This window comes from Corapipo altera, unplaced genomic scaffold (genome assembly GCF_003945725.1).
Source record: "Corapipo altera isolate COAL_440 unplaced genomic scaffold, ASM394572v1 301, whole genome shotgun sequence".
NCBI lineage: Eukaryota > Metazoa > Chordata > Aves > Passeriformes > Pipridae > Corapipo > Corapipo altera.
Window position 1 is genome coordinate 5,218,691 of NW_020884926.1, and position 19,472 is coordinate 5,238,162.

The window sequence follows — 19,472 nt, forward strand, 5'->3', positions numbered from 1 at the left end:
CTCAGAGGAGGGTGAATCTGCTGCTTTAAACACCCCCTTGGCCCCATCAGGATTTTACAGAGACTTTGCAGCAAGTCTCTGTCACTGTAAATAAAAGTACTTCTGATAATACAGACATGCTGAAAGTCAGGGGGAGCTTTGCCACTAATTTGTTGGGGTCAAAATTTCACACTTGTATGTGAAGAAATGGCCAGAAGCCTGGTATTCTTCTAATTAAAGTAATATATTAATGAAGGGCAGCTGTATTGACACTGGAGGGAGCCAGCTGATGTTTGGATGGAGGTATTGATGGCACATATTGATTTAGTTCATGTGCTGAAGTCCCTGCTGGGATAGTGTTGGAGCAGCTGGGTGCATCAGGATTTTGTGATGTCTGGAGAGTAATTCCCTTGGGATCTGGATGCCCTGCTGAGCTCTCATTGCTGTTAGCACTTCAAAGTGGGGATAAAGGGATATGTTAAGTAGCAACTCTAACCAAAAGGTTGTAAAACTGTGCTTAGGCCTTAAAGCTGAGGGAAGGAGACATTAATCATGTTTATTTCTGTCTGTACTTGTTTATTTTTATCCATAAACTAGTTTTGAAGCACATGTTGCTGTGCTTCCTGCTGAGCTGCTCTCCAGAGGGAGCTCTCTGGGAGGCAGGTGTGTTCCTGAGCAGAGTTTGCACTTCCAGCTTTCAGAATATCTGAGGCTGGATGCTTCCATGCGTTAAAAACAGAATCTGCAAAAGCCTCAAGACCGGTTTTGCTCATTTCTAGGTAACCAGGCAAAATTTTTTTTCATTTATGAACATGAGCAGCTTCCTGTTGTGTGTGTGAGGGAGAGAAAGGATCTAAAAACTCATTTAAGAATGTCTTGTTTTCATATCCCAGATGTGCTGTTAGTGGTTTGGGCTCCTTGCTGACGGCTCTCTAGTGAGTATGGGAAACATCTAAATATTTGTCTCTCTTTTTTTTTTCTTCCAGGTTCTCTTTGGAGTTGATATTCTAGCAGATTTCAGCTATGCAGACGATCAAGTGTGTAGTCGTGGGTGATGGTGCTGTTGGTAAAACCTGTCTCTTAATTTCTTATACAACAAATAAATTCCCATCGGAATATGTACCAACGGTAAGTGTGAGTAAGTTCTTTGGCCGTGGTGGGGCAGGGCAGCAGGAGTTCCCTCCTGAACTAACCTTTGTGGTGTGCATGCCCTGATCCCTGTTCTCCCAGCCTGCTTTCCTCTTGGAGGCTGATACAGCAAGGAAAAATGACAGTCACTCAGTCCAGTGCCCTGCTGCTGCCTTCCAGAGCACCTGGCAGTGCTGGGGTGCCTTTCCTGTGTCTGCTTGACTGCTCTGCAGAACCTGCCTTCTCTTTGGGGCTTGATGCTGTGGGGGAGTTTAGCAGTGCAAACAACTGCAGGTCAGGAGTGCCTGGTCTCCAGCTTGTGCTCTCAGCTCCTGCTGCATCTTTGTTTTTAGGGAAAGGAGTTTCATGTTGCTAAAAGAACCAGTGACTACAGTTAACATTTTCTGAGGCTCCTTTTTCCTTTGCAAAGATCCAGAAGTGTAGTGAACTGTGGAGTGTGACTTCAGCTGAGCATGAGGAATGTGTTTGGATTTAGACTGTGCAGTCCCATCCATCTGTACTTCCAAACGTTTGCAAGCTCTGTGTGTAGTCCTTGACTATTTTTAAGTAACCTTCTGAGTTTCACAGGCTCAGTTTTCTGAAATACTGATTCCCTTGACTTATCTAAAGATCAAGTTGGGAGGAGTTTCGCTGCCTGTGAGGCATATGCACAATCTCTCTGTTAGAAAAGTGCTTTTCTCCTTAGTCATATGCAAGATCAGTGTCCTGCCACTGAGCTGGGTCAGGTTTCAGTGAGGTTGCTGCAGGAGACTTGGACAGCTGGATGCTATTTTACTAGTTTTTTCTGTTATGGACCTGAAAAGTCCATCCCATGTGGTGGTATGAAAAATTCATCACTAAAAATCCTTCTCACTTAACTAAAGCTACAACATAAAGCAACTCAAAAGACCAGATAACTCATCTGAAAGACCAGGTATCTCCTTTGAGATGCCAAGGTAACTGTCTGAAAGCTCTTCTGGAATAGTTCTTTACAAAACTCTCCTCTCCTTGCAGAAAAGAGGTTGAAGTGAATGTCATCACCTCTTTTTGAGATACTGGCTTTGAACAGTGTTGTAGTGGTTTGAACCTTGTTTTCCCCCAGAGGCTGAAAAGTGGTAACCCCCAGGGGTGGAAACCCCTGGAAGTTTTGAAGTTCTGTCCAACGGGGGCTCCTGCAGAAATGTAAACATGTCACAAGCACAGGAAGAGAAGGGTTGTAGTGTGGTTGTAAGTAGAAGAAGTAGCCATGTTGTAGAACCATGAGGAGAGGGGCTCTGAGCCCCTCGGGGCCTCTGAGGCCTCCCAGCCCTGGGCTGGGGAGCTGCAGGGACCTGAAACAGCATAAAGCTGGGCTAGGTGCCTGTAGCTGTGAGCTGGGAGATGTTTTCCATCTTGAGTGAGCAGAGACAGAGCAGAAGCGGCGGCAGAGTCCAGAGGTTATGGCTGAGAGCCAGGACAGATAAGAACTGAACCGGAGGAAGCAGCAGAAGGTAGCAGCAGAGCTACAGAGTTCTGGGGGTAAGAACTGATATCAGACCCCCCCAAACTCCTTTGAGACCTCCTGGAAAGGAGGAAGATGATGGACTCTTACTTGAAAGAGCCTTGAAGTGCAGCATGCACTGCAGAGAGGAGCTGAGAAGCTCAAAGGCGTCCTGAAGCTGGACCGGGACAGAGAAGGAATGCAGGGGGGTTGACCTTGGCCCCCCTCACTGCTGCTGCTAAGCCAGCAGCCTTGAGACAGAGCACGGAGCTCTGCAAAGGGGAATTTGAATCCCCTGAGGAAGGGACTTTCCCGAAGATGCCCCTGCATTTCATGATATACCTGTGGTGACGCGAGTCTGGTCCCTGCTGGCAGCCCACAGGTGAGGCCTTGGCTTGGACCGAAGGAGAACAGAGGGGCTTGGAGACCCCCTTGTGTGTATTGGACAGAGATCCAGCTACAACAATCCAGTTACTGCTGCATGCATGAGATGAGGAGACCTGCTGCCTTAGAAGAGATTCCTGCTTTGGGACTGGAAGGGATCTGTCCTTCTTTCCCTCTTGGACTTTTATTTGGAGGGGAGAGGAGATCTGATCCATTGTAAATACTGTATGTCATGGTAGAGATAGTTGTGATCGTGTGTATAACGTGTTATAGTATTTATTTGTACAGTCATTGTAATATATTCCCTTTCCCCCACTTTGAGTCTGGTGTGTTTTGTCTGGGAAAAAACCCATCTCACATTAGGTTGAGATGTGGGAGGGGGGATGGAGCTAGGCAGTTAGGATTTTGGGGCTATCTCAAACCATGACAGCTATCCAGATTCTTTCACCTTGGGAAATACGAGGTTTGTCTTGTGTGGGACAGGCTCCCACAGAACAGAAATGTTTGTCTTTAGCTGTAGATCAGGAGCTAACGATGACAGGACTCTCAAACCTCAGAGTAATGAGGCTGGATGCAGTGGCCACTGTTGGGAACCTGCTGGTTGTGCTGTGAGTGCAGGGATCAGTCTCTCTCATGGGCTCTGTTATGGCCTGGTGAAGTGGCATTTTGAAACGTGTTTTTTGTCATTCTCAAGTTTTGTGAGTGGCGTCAAGTATCCTGCTGTGATGCTTCTAGGGCAGCCACATCCTGTGCTGAACCTGTGGGAGGCTGCTTGTCCTATTTAAGCTGTTCTTTATGGTCAAGACAAAATGCAGGCGGTCAGTGAGTTCAGCAGTGAGTGTTTCTATACTTATCCCTTCAGGGAAATGACCCTCTATTATGTTGAAAAATGTTATAATCTTAAAATGTGCGTTTTGAACACTTGTGAATTTGTGTGCTGCCCTGCACGAGGTGGTACTGGCTGTAAATCTCTGCTGACAAGGAATATGAAAAAACCTACTCAAAAATGAGTTGCCAGTAAGGTGTGCTCGAGGTGTCCTGAGGATTCTTTATAGTGCTTTTTAAATCTGCCCCATTTTTCTGGAATAATATTTTACCTCCGAACTTCATGGCTTGAGGAACTTGCTGTTCTGGAGATACCCGAGGCCTATTCCCAATTCTGTGAATTAGGAGGTGTATTTCAGACACTGGAAACTGATATGTAACCTCTGATATTCCAGCTAATGTTTCTGGTGGTAAATGGACAGAGAAATAGATACTGCTGTGCTTTTGCAGCAGTGTGTCCAAAGCACAGATAGTGAACACATCACTTCAGACCAACAGATCGGTTCTGTTCACTTGACTCTGTGTTTTGCAACACAATCTTTATGGCAGATACTTCCCAGTGGGAAAGCCTGAAAGTGTTCCCTGGAGCTGGACACTTTGTGAGGCAAACCCAGTGCAGCGTGTGAAGGGTTGGGCTGTGGGTGAAGGGGATGAGTGGTGAATTCTCTTGCAGTGCTTTAAAATCTTGAATGCTAAGCCAAAGCAGTGTGAGAGGTGGATTTCTGCTGCTGGCTGATGTTCTGTGGATATGCAGTGGCCATAGTTGCTTTCTCAGTCACTGTGATTTGTGAGAAGTTGGAAAAATTAGGGTAGTGCCAGGTCTTGCTTTAACCAGGGCAGTCAAGTGGGGAAGGAGACACCTGAACTCTGGGAAGTTGAGCTTTGAAGTGCTGTCTCACTGCTCTTACCTCAGTTTTTGGTGGTTTTTTTTCAAGGACCTAAACTTTTGCTATAGTCCTGTTAATAGATGCATGTGACTGCTTATTTTCCACGTCCCTCCCTTCTCACTTCCACTAAAAGCTTTTGAGGTGGCTGCTGGCCTCTCTCACGTTGGGGGTGTGTTTCAGCTGTGGGAGCTGCTCAGGCTGCAGTTCTGTGGGGAGGCAGAACTTGCCCATCCTCATTTGGAGGAGTCCCTGTGCAGTGATGTGCAGGGGCGGATGGTGGGGTTTGGTTTTTCTGCAGTGGGAAAGACCTTTTGCCGAAGGTAGTTTCTGCAGTACTGTCTGTTGTGGTTCTGAAGATAACATGGTTCTTGGAGTGAAGGATACTGAGCTCAGACAGTGCACTGCTGAGTGGGTGGGTGTCGGAGGTGAGTGTTTGGGTAGACCCTGGTGCTCAGTTGTGTTGTAAATGAGTTACTGGGCGGTGCTGGCTTTGATCTGTGCAGCGGCTCTGCCCTGGGGGACAGCACTGTTGTGCCAGGTGCTGTGCAGAGACAGTAGGACTTTGTCTCTGGAGCCAGACTCTCCCTTTAGATTGGGAGTGAATTTGACACAGGCTGATTTTTGACCAATCCTTGAGAGATTGAGGATAAATCCCTGTTGAAAAGATGGACTTTATTATGTTCAGAGAGGATTTCCTGCAGAGGATTTGGGTGCTGTGAGATGCAGCCCCATTGCTGTTACCCTTGAAGGGCAGGGCTTCATTCTGTCCTTGTGGGGCTGTGATTACTGTGTCACACCGAGGGTGAAGGTGGGGATTTCTGTGGCAGTGTGGGAAACCTCTTTGTGGTAACAGGTAAGCACTGCTGTAGGTGTTTTGCTCAGTGGTTTTTACCATGTGTACCTCGTGGGCCTTTGCTTTAGTACCTCATGGAAGCAGCTGGAGCATCCCTGTTCCAAATGGAATTGTTCTGTGTCTGGCCTTAGTGGTCATGGCACTGTAAACCTGATGGTTCTCTTGTCCTGTGCAGGTATCTCTTGTGCTCTGACAAAGTGAGTGGGATGATAGTTTGAGAGATGGCTTATTCACATCCTCTTAAATCTGTATTTCTTTTCTCGCCAGGTTTTTGATAACTATGCTGTAACAGTGATGATTGGAGGAGAGCCTTACACCCTGGGCCTCTTTGATACTGCAGGTGAGAAAACGAGTGCTTGTGTCATTGTACCTGCCCAGGATTTACCTGAGGTGATGTGCAACATGAAGACATACAGTTGGTTTTTTTTTTTTTGAGGTTTTTTTAATGGAAGGGGAAAAATCTCTCTTGATTCTTCATTCCTGAGAGTTGCTAAATTGAGTTTATTAAAAAAGAACCAAAAACGCAACAACAAAAAACTCAAAGCAAAATAAGAAAACCTTCCACTTCTTTTAGAGCTGTTTTATTTTGTGACACCAGGTGACAGCTTTCAGACTGTTATCTCTTATCTAGGTGATACATGAAAGATAAAGGTTTCCGTGTTTTTAAATGAAATTAAAGGAGAAATTTGTGTTGAATAAAATGTGGATTGTATGTGGGGTTTGTTTAGTAAATAGCCAATTTTTTAACCAAATGTCAAGACAGAATTACTAACATTAGAATGTCTTAAATGTGCTTATGTTTCTCTATCCTTAACATGAATGAAATCAGTGTGGATTTCCTAAGCCCTCTCACTGTGTGCTTTTTAGAATTAAAAATCTGCTGGCCTCTTGTTTAAGCTGTGTTTCAGTTTCTGGCTGGAGAAACATGCAGTGATTAAACAACTACATACTGCTTTGAGTGTGTGAAAAGTTAGCAAGAAAGGGTAGAAACTGGTTCAGTTGTGGGGTACCCAGTCCCCACCACATAATAATACCAAAGTGGTGTGGCAGCAACTGGTGTTGCAAACTCTCCTTCAGAAGAGTCCTTCTAGGGACCTTAGTTCATAAGCTATCACCTAAAATTGTCCTGTGATAGAATTTAATCTGTTTCCAGCTGTGTTCTTAAATGCATTGTTAGTGTCTAACTTGATTAAGGAAACAATCTTAGGTTTCCAGTTAAACCCTGTAGCTGTTAAGGAAACTTTCCTGTCCCACCCTCCTGGAGCCACTGTGGCAGTCACACTCCACCACCTGAGCTGGGACTCTGCAGGGGAAGCCCCTTTGCAGCAGCAGCTCCAGTGACCTGATGGGGCCTCTCTTGACTCCCTACACCCCCCACACTCACACAGTCAGACAGGGTTTCCTTACTCAGGTTCCCCATAGATGTCTCAGAAGTCCAGATCTTTAAAATAATTTAATCACGGTGGAAAATGAAAGTAACAGCTCAAGCTAGTGCCTCTGAGGAGGGACCTGAACAAAGCAAACCCTGGGCTTTTATATCCCTTACAGCCTGTGTGCAAAAGTCTGGGGTCTTCCAGCTGAGTCCTTGGCTCCTGCTGTGTCTCTGAATGTCTGGTCACCTGTCTGCTTCACTTAGCTCTTTGTGTTCTCCTCCCAAAACGTGACCTGTGTCCCTATTATTGCAGGCTCCCCTAGTTCCTGGATAAAGAGTTAGGTGGGGAAGAGAGGTTCCTTCCTGACACGTGTGGGCCTGCTGTAGGGACCTGCAGCATTGTGTGGTCCCTGTGTTGGGTCCTTCCCTGCCTGTTTTCCTGCTGAGTGTTCAGACCTCTGAGGAGTGGTGTGTGTGTAGATGTGCACATTCACATACTATCAACATGAGTAGTGACCCAGCGAGTAATTCTGACAAGTTACCAAGGGACTTCAGTGCATGTGGGTGACTCTGTGCACTTGTGAATGTAAAGGCTTTCCCTTTCAGAGCTGGACTGCTGAGGGGAAGTATTTGTTCTTAATGGCTGCTTGCTTTTTGCTAAATAGTAGCCAGCACAAGTGGCAGAATTCAGCAGTGGATGAAACTCCCATTGTCAAATAAAAACCAAGTCTCTTGAGCTTGTACTTGGAAGACAAAGCTTTTGGGTGTAGTCTGTTAATTGGAACAAGATATTTGAGATTTAGAGTAGATGCTAGGAAGAAATTCTTCCCTGTGAGGATAGTGAGGCCTTGGCACAGAGAAGCTGTGGCTGCCTCATCCCTGGAATTGTTCAGGGCTGGGTTGGATGGAGCTTGGAGCAACCTGGGAGAGTTAAAGGTGTCCTTGCCCTTGGCAGGGGGTTAGAACGAGATGAGCTTCAAGGTCCTTTCCATCCCAGAGCATTCTGTGACAATGATTCTGGTCAGTGCTTACTCCTCTGTGTCCAGCCAAGCATAGTAGCTGTAACAGGCTCTCTGCATCTCCATCTTCAAACTGTAGAGCTTCCTCCACTGAGGTGTCCCAGGTGTTGCATTGGCTCCTCCAGGATCTTGGAAGTGTTTGTCCTGTATGGTGAGCGAGAGAGCATCAGCTGGAACCTGAGACATTTTAAACAGGTGTTTTGGATTTGGTTGCCAAAAAGTGCAGCAGCTTCAGTGCCAGATTTGCTTTCTAAAAACAGATTGCTGCTGAACTGGGCAGGAGGAGGTTTAAGAATGAGCTTGGGGAGAGTGAGGCTGGGGGGTCAGTGCTAATGGTGCCCTGCAGGGACTGCCTGCCCTCTAAGGACTCCAGGGGAAGAGCATGGCTTCCTCCAAAACACAGCCTGTGCAGGGACTTCAGTGACAATACTGCTGGGTGGCCTGATCAGAGTCATGTGTACCAGCAGCATTCTCTGCCTGCTGCCTGGGGACACTTCACAGCATAGGTAATAACATTTTCGTGAAGAAAACTGTTTGGGTTTTTTTTCCCCTCCTTCAAACAGCAGGTTTTTTTGCAGGGTAATGAAATTTGATGGCATAATCCTTGTATGGAATGGACTGGGTGCAGAGGACCTCATCTATAACCTGATCCACGTTCTTCATAATTGAGGAAATCCAACTTTTCTTCATAATTGAGGAAAGTGTTATGCAGTCTGAGGGGGTTTGTTCTAAAAATGTATTGGAGACTTCCCACCTCGCCTGTGACTTTCAGCAGCTCACTGTTACATAGCAACTGAATGAATTCTGGATTTGAAAACTGGCATCTCCAAATGTTTGGGTTCAGGGTATGCTTGGTTCTTTGCTTAAGAGTTAGGATTAGTCATAGGGATGTTATTATGCTGGAACGTGCATTCTAACCCGCTGTAAAGGGCAGTATTTTATTGTCTGTGTCTAATGCTGTGTTAATTTTCTCCTCTGTAGGTCAGGAAGACTATGATAGATTACGACCCCTCAGCTACCCACAGACAGATGTATTTCTGGTCTGTTTTTCAGTGGTGTCTCCTTCTTCATTTGAAAATGTGAAAGAAAAGGTCGGTTGAACTTTGCCTGAGAAAGCTGCCCAAGTGTCAGGTGCTTATCACGGGTGGTTAATAACAAATGCTGCGTCTTCTCTGTCTTTAGTGGGTACCTGAAATTACTCACCACTGTCCAAAGACTCCTTTCCTGCTTGTTGGGACCCAGATTGATCTAAGAGATGATCCCTCCACAATTGAGAAACTTGCCAAGAACAAGCAGAAGCCCATAACCCCAGAGACGGCTGAGAAGCTGGCCCGGGACCTGAAGGCCGTCAAATACGTGGAATGCTCTGCGCTTACGCAGGTGAGGGTTGGGCTTTGACCATTTCTGCTTGCTTTTTTTTTCAGGGAAAACCAGCTCCAAGTGGATGTGAAAGGGTATAAGTTCTGTTTCTGCTGTTGACACTGTAGCTTTCTCTTTGTCTCGTTGTTCTGAGGCACGGGGAGTTGGCAGTGGTACAAAGAAAATCAGCCTGTGAGGATTAGGCCTAGTGTAGAGGAGTGATGGAGGAGAATGTGCTTGCTGTGTTGGCTTCTGTCTGGAGAAGAATAACTACTGAAAGCTTAGAAGGTGCGTTACAGACAATAATTGGGTTAGGGCACAGTGTGCAGCTCACCACTGAAGAGAGCAAGCAAAGGAAAAAAAAAAAAAACCCTCTCAGAAAAGTTAATTCTGGTACCTGTAAGACTGAAAGCCTTCGTGGTCTAGAGCTGCTTTGTCTTCCTATGCAGCTGGTGGTGAGCTGTTTCCTGTGCCCGCCTTTAGATGGAAGTTCTGTTGAAACAGAAAAGAAAAATGAAATAGTTCTTAAGACATAAACATGAAGTGTGAACTAACTTGTGAACACGAGTCTAAAGGCAACTAAAATAGCTGATTTGAGGCCAGGAAACCTGATTATCCTTTCCCTTTAAATTAGGAATGCTAGGGTGGGAGCCATTTTCTGGCTAGTTGGCCTTTTGCCCTGACATTGGATGCCCTGGGAACTGAATCTGGTGTGCCTACACTTGGAGAATTGACTGCCACCCTTTAACAACTTCCTTAACACTACTCTGTAAAGAATTTGTCACTGCCTGATGTGCACAGAGCCAGGGGTGCACAGTATCAAGCTCTCACTCCAGTGATGTTGTGCATTCGTTTCCTTGAGCACAAAAGTTTATTGCAGAACTTGTCAAAGCCTGAAGTTTTATTTATCTTGCCCCCTTTTGCCCAGATTGCATGTTGGCTCTTCCGTTTGGGATCTGGAGGCTTTTTTTTTTTTTTTTTGTAACAAAGCTTTGCCTGAGTGCTTGCTGCAAATGAAGCAGCTGTGCTGGAGTTGTGCAGGACAGTGGCACTGGAGGTGGTGTGGCAAGGTGTGCTGTGGTTCATCCTGGGAATCCCTGATCTAAAGGTGGTTTTGGCTGTGCTTCCTTACCACCCACAGGCAAGCTGAGGGTTATTTGTGCTTGAGCTGTAGTTCTCTTAGATCTGTTCAGCCCCAAAATACCGTTTTAGATGGTGTCTGACACATCCTGAATGCTGCTGTTAACTAGGCTGTAGAAGCTGATAGTTGGATAAATACCTGCCAAGGCCATTGTCCTGTATTGCTCACTGAGACCCTTTCCCCTGTAGCTTTAGACCTGCCTTGTATAGTCTGCTCAAATTGCACAGAAACACTTAGAATTACCAGAACAAGAGCTGATATGATAAAAAATGTCAGTGTTTACCCATTTTTTCTGTTTCCAGATAGACTGATCTGTCTCTGTTGCAGTGAAATGCCTTATGCACTTGGAAGCTCAGCCTGAATTTCTTCCAGAGCACTAATGCTTGTATACCCATTGATGGTTTTAGGAGTCAGGAGTGACCTGGGAGGAGGGTTCAGAAGCCTTCTCACCTGGAGGACTAGTTGGTTTGCATCTGCTCCATTCTTCTTCCTTTATTTGTGGTTGACTCCCCTCACAAAACACCTTTTCTCTGCTCTGTGGGCAGTATCTGGCAGACAGCAGCGTAGCTGATCTGTGAAGGTGGTGTGGAGCTCCTGCAGGGATCTCACTGGCAGCTTGCTGAACACAGAAGCCAGCTGCTTTCCTGACCAGGAGGATTGTTTTCCTCCCTGCAAGGCAATGCAGCAGTAGCTGGTTTCAGCTGAAGTGAGACTCAGCTGGATATTTAGTCTCTCTTTACCTTGGCTGCTGCCTGCATGGTTCACCTCAGCAGTCCAGGGGGGTTTTTTCCTTCCCAACTAATTTACAAATGACTGACACCACAGTAGCAAGTGATCATAGGATTGTGGAGCTAACATGTTTTTGTACTAGGTCAATCATGAGAGGCTGAGTTTGTGAGTCTTTTCTGTACAGACAGAATATCTTGTCCCTGAGTTTGCATGTGTGCTGTACTGAGGAGCTGGTTTTATCCCCCTTTCCTCAGGTTGTGGAACCCGTTTTTGTGATGAAGGCATTTTCAGTGTCCATCTCCAACCTTTCTCTACCAAACAGTGCTCAGTGCCACTGTGAGGAGTGGATAAGGCTTTGCTGTTAGGAAAGGGTGACTGACAAACAGATTGCAACTGCAGTGATTGTTGCTTCTGTTGTGCTGAAGAGTTAAATGTCTGAGTGGACTTTCCAAAGCCCAGTGCTAGTACCTAACACCAGGGAGAGTGCTGAATTCAGTTCTTTTTCCCCCCCGGGTGCTGGGTTGACAGTTTTGACACAACTTTATGAAGTGCCTTAAGCTGCCCATGAATGGAGGGAGTAAAGGAAGCCTGATCTCAGCTTGTTCCCAGTGCAGCACAGGAGCCATGGCTTTAACTGGAGTGTGGGCCTGTGTGCCTGTGGTACTGAGCACAGTTCCCTTCGTGTTGTTACTCTTGGTCATCCAGGCTTTTAACTCTGGTCCTATTTTCACAATGGTTTTGCTCCTGTCTCTTTTTACTCCTCTTCATGTTTTTGTTAGGTCTTTCAAAACAAATCCCAAATTCTGGGCTCCTGAGCAAATTTCTCCCGTGCAGTAGGAAAATAGAAGTCCCTGAGTAGGAGAATTAAGGAAGGTTGTTTTGATTCTTGCCTTGCCTGGGTTCTTAATCTGTCTAACAGTGCAGTATTGAGTTTATGCTGCAGCCTTATTCTCGCAGAGAAAGGAAATCTAATTAGTACACAGACTTCAGAGGCGTTATTTATCTGGAGTCTTTAGCTCTTTTGTCAGCCTGGGTTGCAACTCATTTTAAAAAAAGAAAAAGTTGCTGGGGAGGCTGTACAGGATGTACACTGTAGTTTCCTTAAACAAGATTATACATACAAGTATAATCTTGTACATAATGTGATGGCCTTAAATGCTTCCAGATGGAACTGCCTTAGAGCTCTCCTGTATATGTGCTTCAGTAAAACAAGATTAAAGTCTTTCTAAAAGGGATATATCCAGTATAACCTGCGAGGGAGAAACCAGTTACATCTGAAGGATCTTAAAGAAAAGAAAAGAAAGTCTAAATTTTGCGCAGGCCGCAGTCGTTCACAGGATTTAATTGCAGCTTTTCTGTTTGCCTTTAGCCATCATAAGGCAGTTCTCCTGAATTTATGAAGGTTGCACTCACGCCAGTAGATTTAGGCGAGTCCAGTTAGCCTAAACTGAGCCAGGTTTTACCTGTGGTGTGGTGTGTGGCTCGGCAGAGCCGTGTGGGAGCGGTAACACCCCGCAGAGCTCCTGCTGTGCTTACAGCAAACGCAGTGCATGCTCCAGTGTCACCCCTGCAGAGTCCTGCAGCTCTGTCACTGCTTGTCTGCTGGTGGATCCCGGTGGTTCCAGTCGTAAATGCTGTTTCTGTCTTCCCGTGGTTGTACTGGCTTTGGAAACTAAACTGAATAACTGAAATGCATTATTTCCATGCTGGCTCCTGCTGTCAGAGTAGCACTGGTAAGGTATTGCATCACTTCTGAAGGCTGGGAGTTACTGACTGCCACTGACGATGGCTTACCAGGGAGGTCCTGCTTCCATCCCAGGTTGTGTGTTCCCAGCCATCTCGAGACCTTCAGTTATTCAGGGGCTGAATTCACAAAGCAGGAGTTGTTTGGAGCCTTTGCTCTGGACCAGCTGCCACTGGGGGAGCTGGGAGCAGTAGTCCGTGCAGCCCAGGTGCTCACTCATCCACAGTGGGTGATCACAAAAGGTTTAGCTGATCTTTTGGGTCCCCGTGGTGGGGCAAGCTGCTCTCCACTCCGTTTACTCCCCTGTAAACTCCCTCAATGTACGTACAGCAGTGGAGTGGAAACTACCACCCGTTGTGTGGCTCCCACCCCCGTGTTATTGCTGTGTTTGTGCCTCTGCCCTTCTGAGTGTTTTGTCTGACCTTGTCTGTCAAATGTTCTGTCTGTCTCTGTCATTGACTTATGGGTCATCTAAATGAGATTTCGTCCTGGGATCTACTTTGTTTTTTTACAAAGTAAATCTGTTTACTGCCTCTGTGAATTCAGCCTGCTCTATCCTGAATGCTCTTTGTATCTGCTTGTTTTTCTCTAATCCTCTAACCTGGCTGCTGTTTTTTCTCCTCCCCTCTGTCTTGTAGAGAGGTCTGAAGAATGTGTTTGATGAGGCTATCCTAGCTGCCCTCGAGCCTCCGGAAACTCAGCCCAAAAGGAAGTGCTGTATATTCTAAACTTTCTTCTTCCCCTCTTGCTGCTGCTTCCTCTGTCCCACTACTGTAGAAACGTGGTTAAAAATGAATCAAACCACCTTGATTGAAAGCTGTTGTGCCTGCTTACCATCTTAGAGCAACCTCTGTATTAGCCCTTGGACTGAAAAATCCAGTACTTGAGATCTTTAGTAAAAACGTTGTGACTGTGGAACACGAACTGGACTCGCTTAACTCCCTGCTGCTTGGGTTGCCAGATGTGACTAGCTTTATAATTCAGGCTGTTGGGGGAAAGGATTTGGTTACATTGTTATTTAAAGAAAGGATCAAAAGAATAAGAGATGATGTTTGATCTTCCTGAATCCAACCGGAAGAAACAAATGCCTGTGTTTTCAATTTCTACTTGTGAACTTGTAAACTGTATTTGCATGACAAAAGTACCTGAACCGGTGATCTGCAAGTGATGCTGTAACGTGAAGGGTTTTCTGGTTCTCCTGTGTGCAGTGAGATGTTTTTCTGTTGCTGTTGCTTTGGCTGTCTGTGCTATAGTGGAGTATTTGTCAGTCCTTGGGGGGAAGGAAATATCAATGTACTTGCAACTGCTTTATGAACTGTTAAAATCCTTGCTTTCACTAACATGGTAGAGCTCTTCATTTCAATAATAGATCCTTAAAGCCTGTTACTGTAAGATGTAAAGCTGCTGCTTACTATCGTGCTTCTGATTTTTATTGTTTTAAGGAGAAAACATCAATTGTAGCTTGTCTTTAAATTTTGAAATTAAAAATTGCAGTTGTTTGTATAAATGACTGATGAAGCTTTATTCGAATTGCATCTCCTGGCTCCAGTTTAATCCTTAATGCAGTGTGTGGTACCTCTGTGTACTCCTCCCAGCCCAACTTCTCTGCTGCCATGGCAGCTTCTGGGCTCTGCCTGGCTGCTTCTAACCCTGGGATGTTTAGGGCTGGATGCCCAACGAGAGTGGGTACTGGACCAGGTTCTCATTGCATGCTTGCCTTGTCTCTCCTCCCCTGACACACGGCTCTGGTGTCTGCTGTGCCAGGCGTGCTCCAGGTAGAGCTCTTCCATCTGAATATGCAGCACTTTCTGCTTTGTCATTAGCATGTGAAATGTGTGAGTAGCCAGTTAATCATAAAAAAATTGCCTTAAGGAAACGACTTTGGTGCGTGTGTTTTGCTTCATGTGGAGTCCACTGGTGTGCTCTCAGAGGGTTTGTGTTCCTGCTCCCAGAACGAGGTGCCGTGCTCGGGAGGGGCACAGCGACTGCAGCTCCTCGGGTGGAGCCTCTGAGAGCCGTGGATGGCAAACCTCCATCTGTCTGTAGAGGGGTGTGGCTGCCACTTGGGCTTTTCTGGGGGTTTTGTTTGTGTGAAAACCCAAAAATGAGACTGCCCCTTCTTTTCTCTCTCTCTTTGCCCCTTTTCAGAAAGGCCTAAAGAATGTATTTGACGAAGCGATATTGGCCGCCCTGGAGCCCCCGGAGCCGAAGAAGACTCGCAGGTGTGTGCTGCTATGAACGTCCCTCCAACTGCCCCTTCTGCAAAGCTGGTGTTTGATGTCACATTAAAAGCAATGTTTAAATCAAACTAAAAGATACAAATTCTAAAATTTGTTTTTGCAATAATGACAAATGCCCTGCACTCCCATCTCCCCCACACAATCCCCGTGTGAGATGAGAATGTTAGTGTTTATTCCCCAGTGCCCCCTCAATTCAGTTAAACTAGTTAATTTTGAGTAACTATGTATTATCAGAAAACACTGATCAGTACTAGTTTTTTATTTTGTTTATTGTTTCTAATTTTTTTTTGTTTGTTTAACATCGAGGCATGCTCAATGACTTTTTCTGTAACAGACTAATTTTAGGCTGTTTTACTGAAGCCTTGCCCCTTAAGCCAGTCTGGCAAGACTTAGTTCTGGTTTCAATACCTTGTAGGGCTGTTCTGCAGTCAGTCAGCAGCCTGGGTGTGAGCAGACTTTAGTCAGGAAAGCAAAATGTCCCAAGCTGGTGCTTCTCTAAGAAGGAGTGCAGAAAATGCATCTCCTCTGAAGTTGCCTTGTATCTTTTTCCGCTGGCTTTTTACTGTGCAGGTCATAAATTTCTACCCCATCCTCTAAATTATGAAGCCTTAGGAATAGGAGAACCATTTTCTCTGGATGCACCATCAGACTTGAAACTAACTTGCCAGTGTCTCACTTAATCTTTGCCATCATAAGCTTTTGGCTCGTGATGAAGAAATAACTGCACCTTTGGAAGCATGCCTAGCTCGATCAGTCAGCTTTTAACAAATCCACCTTCTGCCAATCCTTAATTGTTAGAGAAATGCTTACCATGATCTGCACACACACTGCTGCTTGGACACCCTGAGGGGGGCCCAGGGCTTGCAGCCATGGGCTTTGGAGCTGGCTCTGATGGTGCATCTCTTGCTGGATGGCTTGGCATCCTTCAGGGAGGGGTGGAAAGACAGACCTGTGTCAGTGGGAAGGAACTGCAGGGAGGGGCTTCTGGTGTTCAGTGTGGCACCACAGCGGGACCAGTCAATGGAACCCCTTCTCCTGCAACCTGAACCTGTAGGATGGACTCCAGCCCCTGAGGATCACATGCAGGGTCTGTGTGCAGACCAGCTGCAGTGTCATAACGATTTTACCAAATATGTATTTTTTTGGCCTGCAAATTCAAAGTTTTTTAAGACTTAGTGAATCTTCTCCATCTTCCGAAATTCCAATTTCTCGTAGACTCATTAGTGTTGAACCAATGCTTTTTTCATGTCTAAGTTCTTTGTATATGCATTCTTTTCAGATGTATTAAACATAAAGTATCTTCACAAGCCTGCCTGAGGGTAGTTATTTCCTTTACCTTTCTCTTCTGAGTGTGAAGGACTTGTAAATAATGGCTTTTATCCTCTGTGAGCCCCACTCTCCTTCTCGTGAGCTAGCTTGGGTCTTTCCTTAATGTTTAATCTTGCTTCTGGCCTCAGTCCTGTCAAGATTGCTCTAATCTTTGATGTAACATCTTTGCTGTCAGGTCTAGTTCTGAAGAGAGGGCTGGGTAGCTCTTAGTGAAAGGAATACTCAGTGTGCATGCTCCCAAAATAGTAAAAGTTGGCTTTTGGGCCTTATTGGGCTCCTGCATCTCTTCTGTCAAGAAGTTCCCTGTTGTTCCCTGCTCATGGGCAGATAGCAAAAAACCTGAAGGAACAAATGACATCATACCTACCCCAAAACCTAAAGGGCTTTATTACACCTTTTTGTTAATGCTCCAGAGGAACAGTGAAATTTTACACTGTTGATAAATAACTTGTATTAGTTATTAAAAGACATTCCAGAGAGCCTCATTAAAGGTCACTTTTATTTTAAGAAGCTGATTTGAGGGTGCTGTAATCCCAAAGCTCAGTGTAAAATGTGGTGGTGATTAGTGCTGCTGTTTAACTTTGCAGTTCAGTTTTTAGTTGCTGTTTTCTGTGGGGAGGCTTGGCTGGAGCCCTGGGGCTCCTGGTGAAGGTTCTGCTGGTACTTGTTGGTGACAGTTTTGGTGGCTTGTCTGTGTACTTACAGCAGGCTGTAACAGGCTTCTGCACCTTCTAACAGCTAATCCAGTGTGCTGTTGTCAGTGGAGTTGAAATATGGAAATTGAGGACTATCAGCTAAATAGGGGAGTAGTTAATGTGGAGAAAAGTCCTGCCTCTTCTAGGGGACATACTTGCATCTGAAATCCAGACTATGAGGCTGGACTCCAGGGCTGATTACTGCTGGGAAGAGTGTTCCAGGGAAGCAGTTGCTTTCCTGAGTCAGGAGATAACTTTAAGCACAACTTTTGCTCAGTCCCTCCCTTGCTGAATTAGTTAATTTGTGGAAGTTTCCCACTGTGTATAAGCTGATTCAGCAAATCCTGCTATTTCAGTAGCTTCTGGTGCAGGCACAGACTCTGCATGGCTGCTGTAACTCAGACTGGTGCTAAGGTTGTACTAAACTGGTGGCTGGTTTTTCTTTCCAAGCTTTCCTGTGCTGTGCCATCAGGAACACGCTGGAGCCATGAGCTTTTTCTTGCTCTCCCTTGCCTATTTCCCTGTGGGGCAATGGGAAGCTATGGAAGAAATGGTGCTGTTGAAAGCAGATGCAGTGATGATCATCTTTTCTGAAGTGTGGGAGATCAGTGAGACAGGCTGAGCTCTGCAGCTTTCCCAGGAGGCAGCTCCTTTGCTCAGCTGTGTCCTTCACTCCTCCCTCTCCTTCCCAGTAATTTGCTGGTTCTTGCTGTCAGTGCTGGGCATTATACTTAGTGAGGTGTGGCCCTAATTGAAATATGGGGAGGGTATGATGGGCACATTTGATAAGACCTCTGAGAGAAGAGCTTTTGGGAGCAACTGCACAACTGAGTCACCCAGGCTCCTGAGCAGTGGGTTCCATGGCATTGCCCAAACTGTTGTACATCACCAGGTGCCTGGAGGGCTTTCCAAGCAGTCCCACCTGGGATAGTCCCCTTTGCCTGGGTTACATGTGCCTGCCCTTCTGTCCTAAGGGGCTCTCAGGTGGGAGATCTGAGAGGGTGCAGCTACTTTAGTGTTACATCAGATCGATGTCCGAATCTCCCGAGTTGTCTGTCCTTTACGTGCTCTATTTCACATCCCAGAGTGGTTTTGGAGTGTGCTGGTGGGATTTGTACTGGGTAAAATGTGAATGGGTATTGCCCTCCAGCAGTGAATGGAGTTTGGGTCACTGGGGCCCAGCTGGAGGGAGTTTGAAGGGCCCCGAAATCTCAGTGTTACTGTTGGGGTGGTTTCACTTGGCGGACCTGCTCCTGCCACTTGCTGCTGTACTCAGCTAAAAACAGACCCATGATTTTGGTGTGTTCCCAAGAGGCAGCAGTGCCTGCTGGTACTTGGCCTCAGTCTTGGTTTGCAGCTGGCAGCAGCTGCCTCCTTTTAAAACCAGACTCTGAGTGGGACTTGCAAGAGCATTGTCAGCAGTGCCCCACCCAGCCCTCCTGCTGCCCTGGCTGAGGTGAACCAGCCTCTCTCTCTCTCCCTGTGCAGCTCTTTCCTGTGGGGTGCTTCTGGGGCACTGTGCTGGGGAGGTGTGTTGCTTTGCTTTCTCTGGCTGCCCACACTCTTCTTCCTCTGAGAAACATTCCTTGCTATTGTTTCTCTTCAACCCCTGGGCTCCTGTCCGAGGAGTGCAGGTCACCATTTGGTTGCCCAGAGACCTTCCTGCTGGTGAGCAGTAAAACAAACAGAGAAGATCAAGCATGGAAGAGGAAATTACTGCTTCAAAAACTTAAAGAATTAAAAATAATCCTGAGGTGATTAAACTATGAATAAACTGGTTCAAGGTGGTGAAAGAAGCAGACCCCTCCCTCTGGCAGTGCATTTCTGCTGGTTTTGTCACCTTAGTCCCAGTGGTGATCTGTCCCTTTCAAGGGCTGAATCAGTTCCTGAAACTGAGTCTGGGAAAAAAGAAACTGTGAGCCAGGAGTTGGCTGGAGCTTTCTGTGAACTCCTGACCTAAATGACTTGTCCAGGATTGCTCAAGAAACTGGTAGTCGGGCCCAGGCTGGAGCTCAACAAGAAGGTTATCTCAGCTAGAGATCTGCTGCCCTGCCATAAACACACTGGCAAGTCCAGAGCCTCCTCCCTCCTCTTCCCTTGGAAGCTGGTGCTGATTGACCAACTCCTCAGTATAGTGAGGTGAGACAAAAATACCATTTATTGTGGGCTTAGACCAGGACAAAAGCCTGGATACAAAAGGAATTGGCTGTAGCTCAGGTGGAGGAGTGTGAATGAGGGGCGAGGGAACTCCTGGTCTGTATCAGGGCTCCTCTGATTTTGGGGGCTCTCTTGGGTATAGATTCTGTAT

General features: G+C 46.2%; 1 protein-coding gene across 2 annotated transcripts; it reads left to right on the forward strand.

Moving 5' to 3' along the window:
- The first annotated feature begins 926 nt into the window (after nt 1-926).
- On the forward strand, nt 927-16,447 carry CDC42 (cell division cycle 42). 2 transcript variants are annotated; one of them, XM_027658078.1, is made up of 5 exons: nt 927-1,107; nt 5,804-5,876; nt 8,909-9,018; nt 9,110-9,307; nt 13,539-14,695. In XM_027658078.1, the coding sequence occupies exons 1-5, from the start codon at nt 1,003-1,005 to the stop codon at nt 13,626-13,628; spliced, it is 576 nt and encodes a 191-aa protein (XP_027513879.1). In that variant the 5' UTR covers nt 927-1,002; the 3' UTR covers nt 13,629-14,695. The 2 variants fall into 2 exon arrangements, with proteins under 2 accessions (XP_027513879.1, XP_027513878.1); XM_027658077.1 differs by lacking the exon at nt 13,539-14,695 and adding an exon at nt 15,049-16,447 and having other exon boundaries at nt 929-1,107.
- The last annotated feature ends 3,025 nt before the right edge of the window (nt 16,448-19,472 follow it).

Bases quoted from the DNA above. Each gene is read 5' to 3' on its own strand.
- CDC42 (XM_027658078.1), top strand. From the start codon at position 1,003: ATGCAGACGATCAAGTGTGTAGTCGTGGGTGATGGTGCTGTTGGTAAA. The intron at 1,108-5,803 runs GTAAGTGTGAGT...TTTTCTCGCCAG, and splicing joins CATCGGAATATGTACCAACG to GTTTTTGATAACTATGCTGT. The intron at 5,877-8,908 runs GTGAGAAAACGA...TCTCCTCTGTAG, and splicing joins GGGCCTCTTTGATACTGCAG to GTCAGGAAGACTATGATAGA.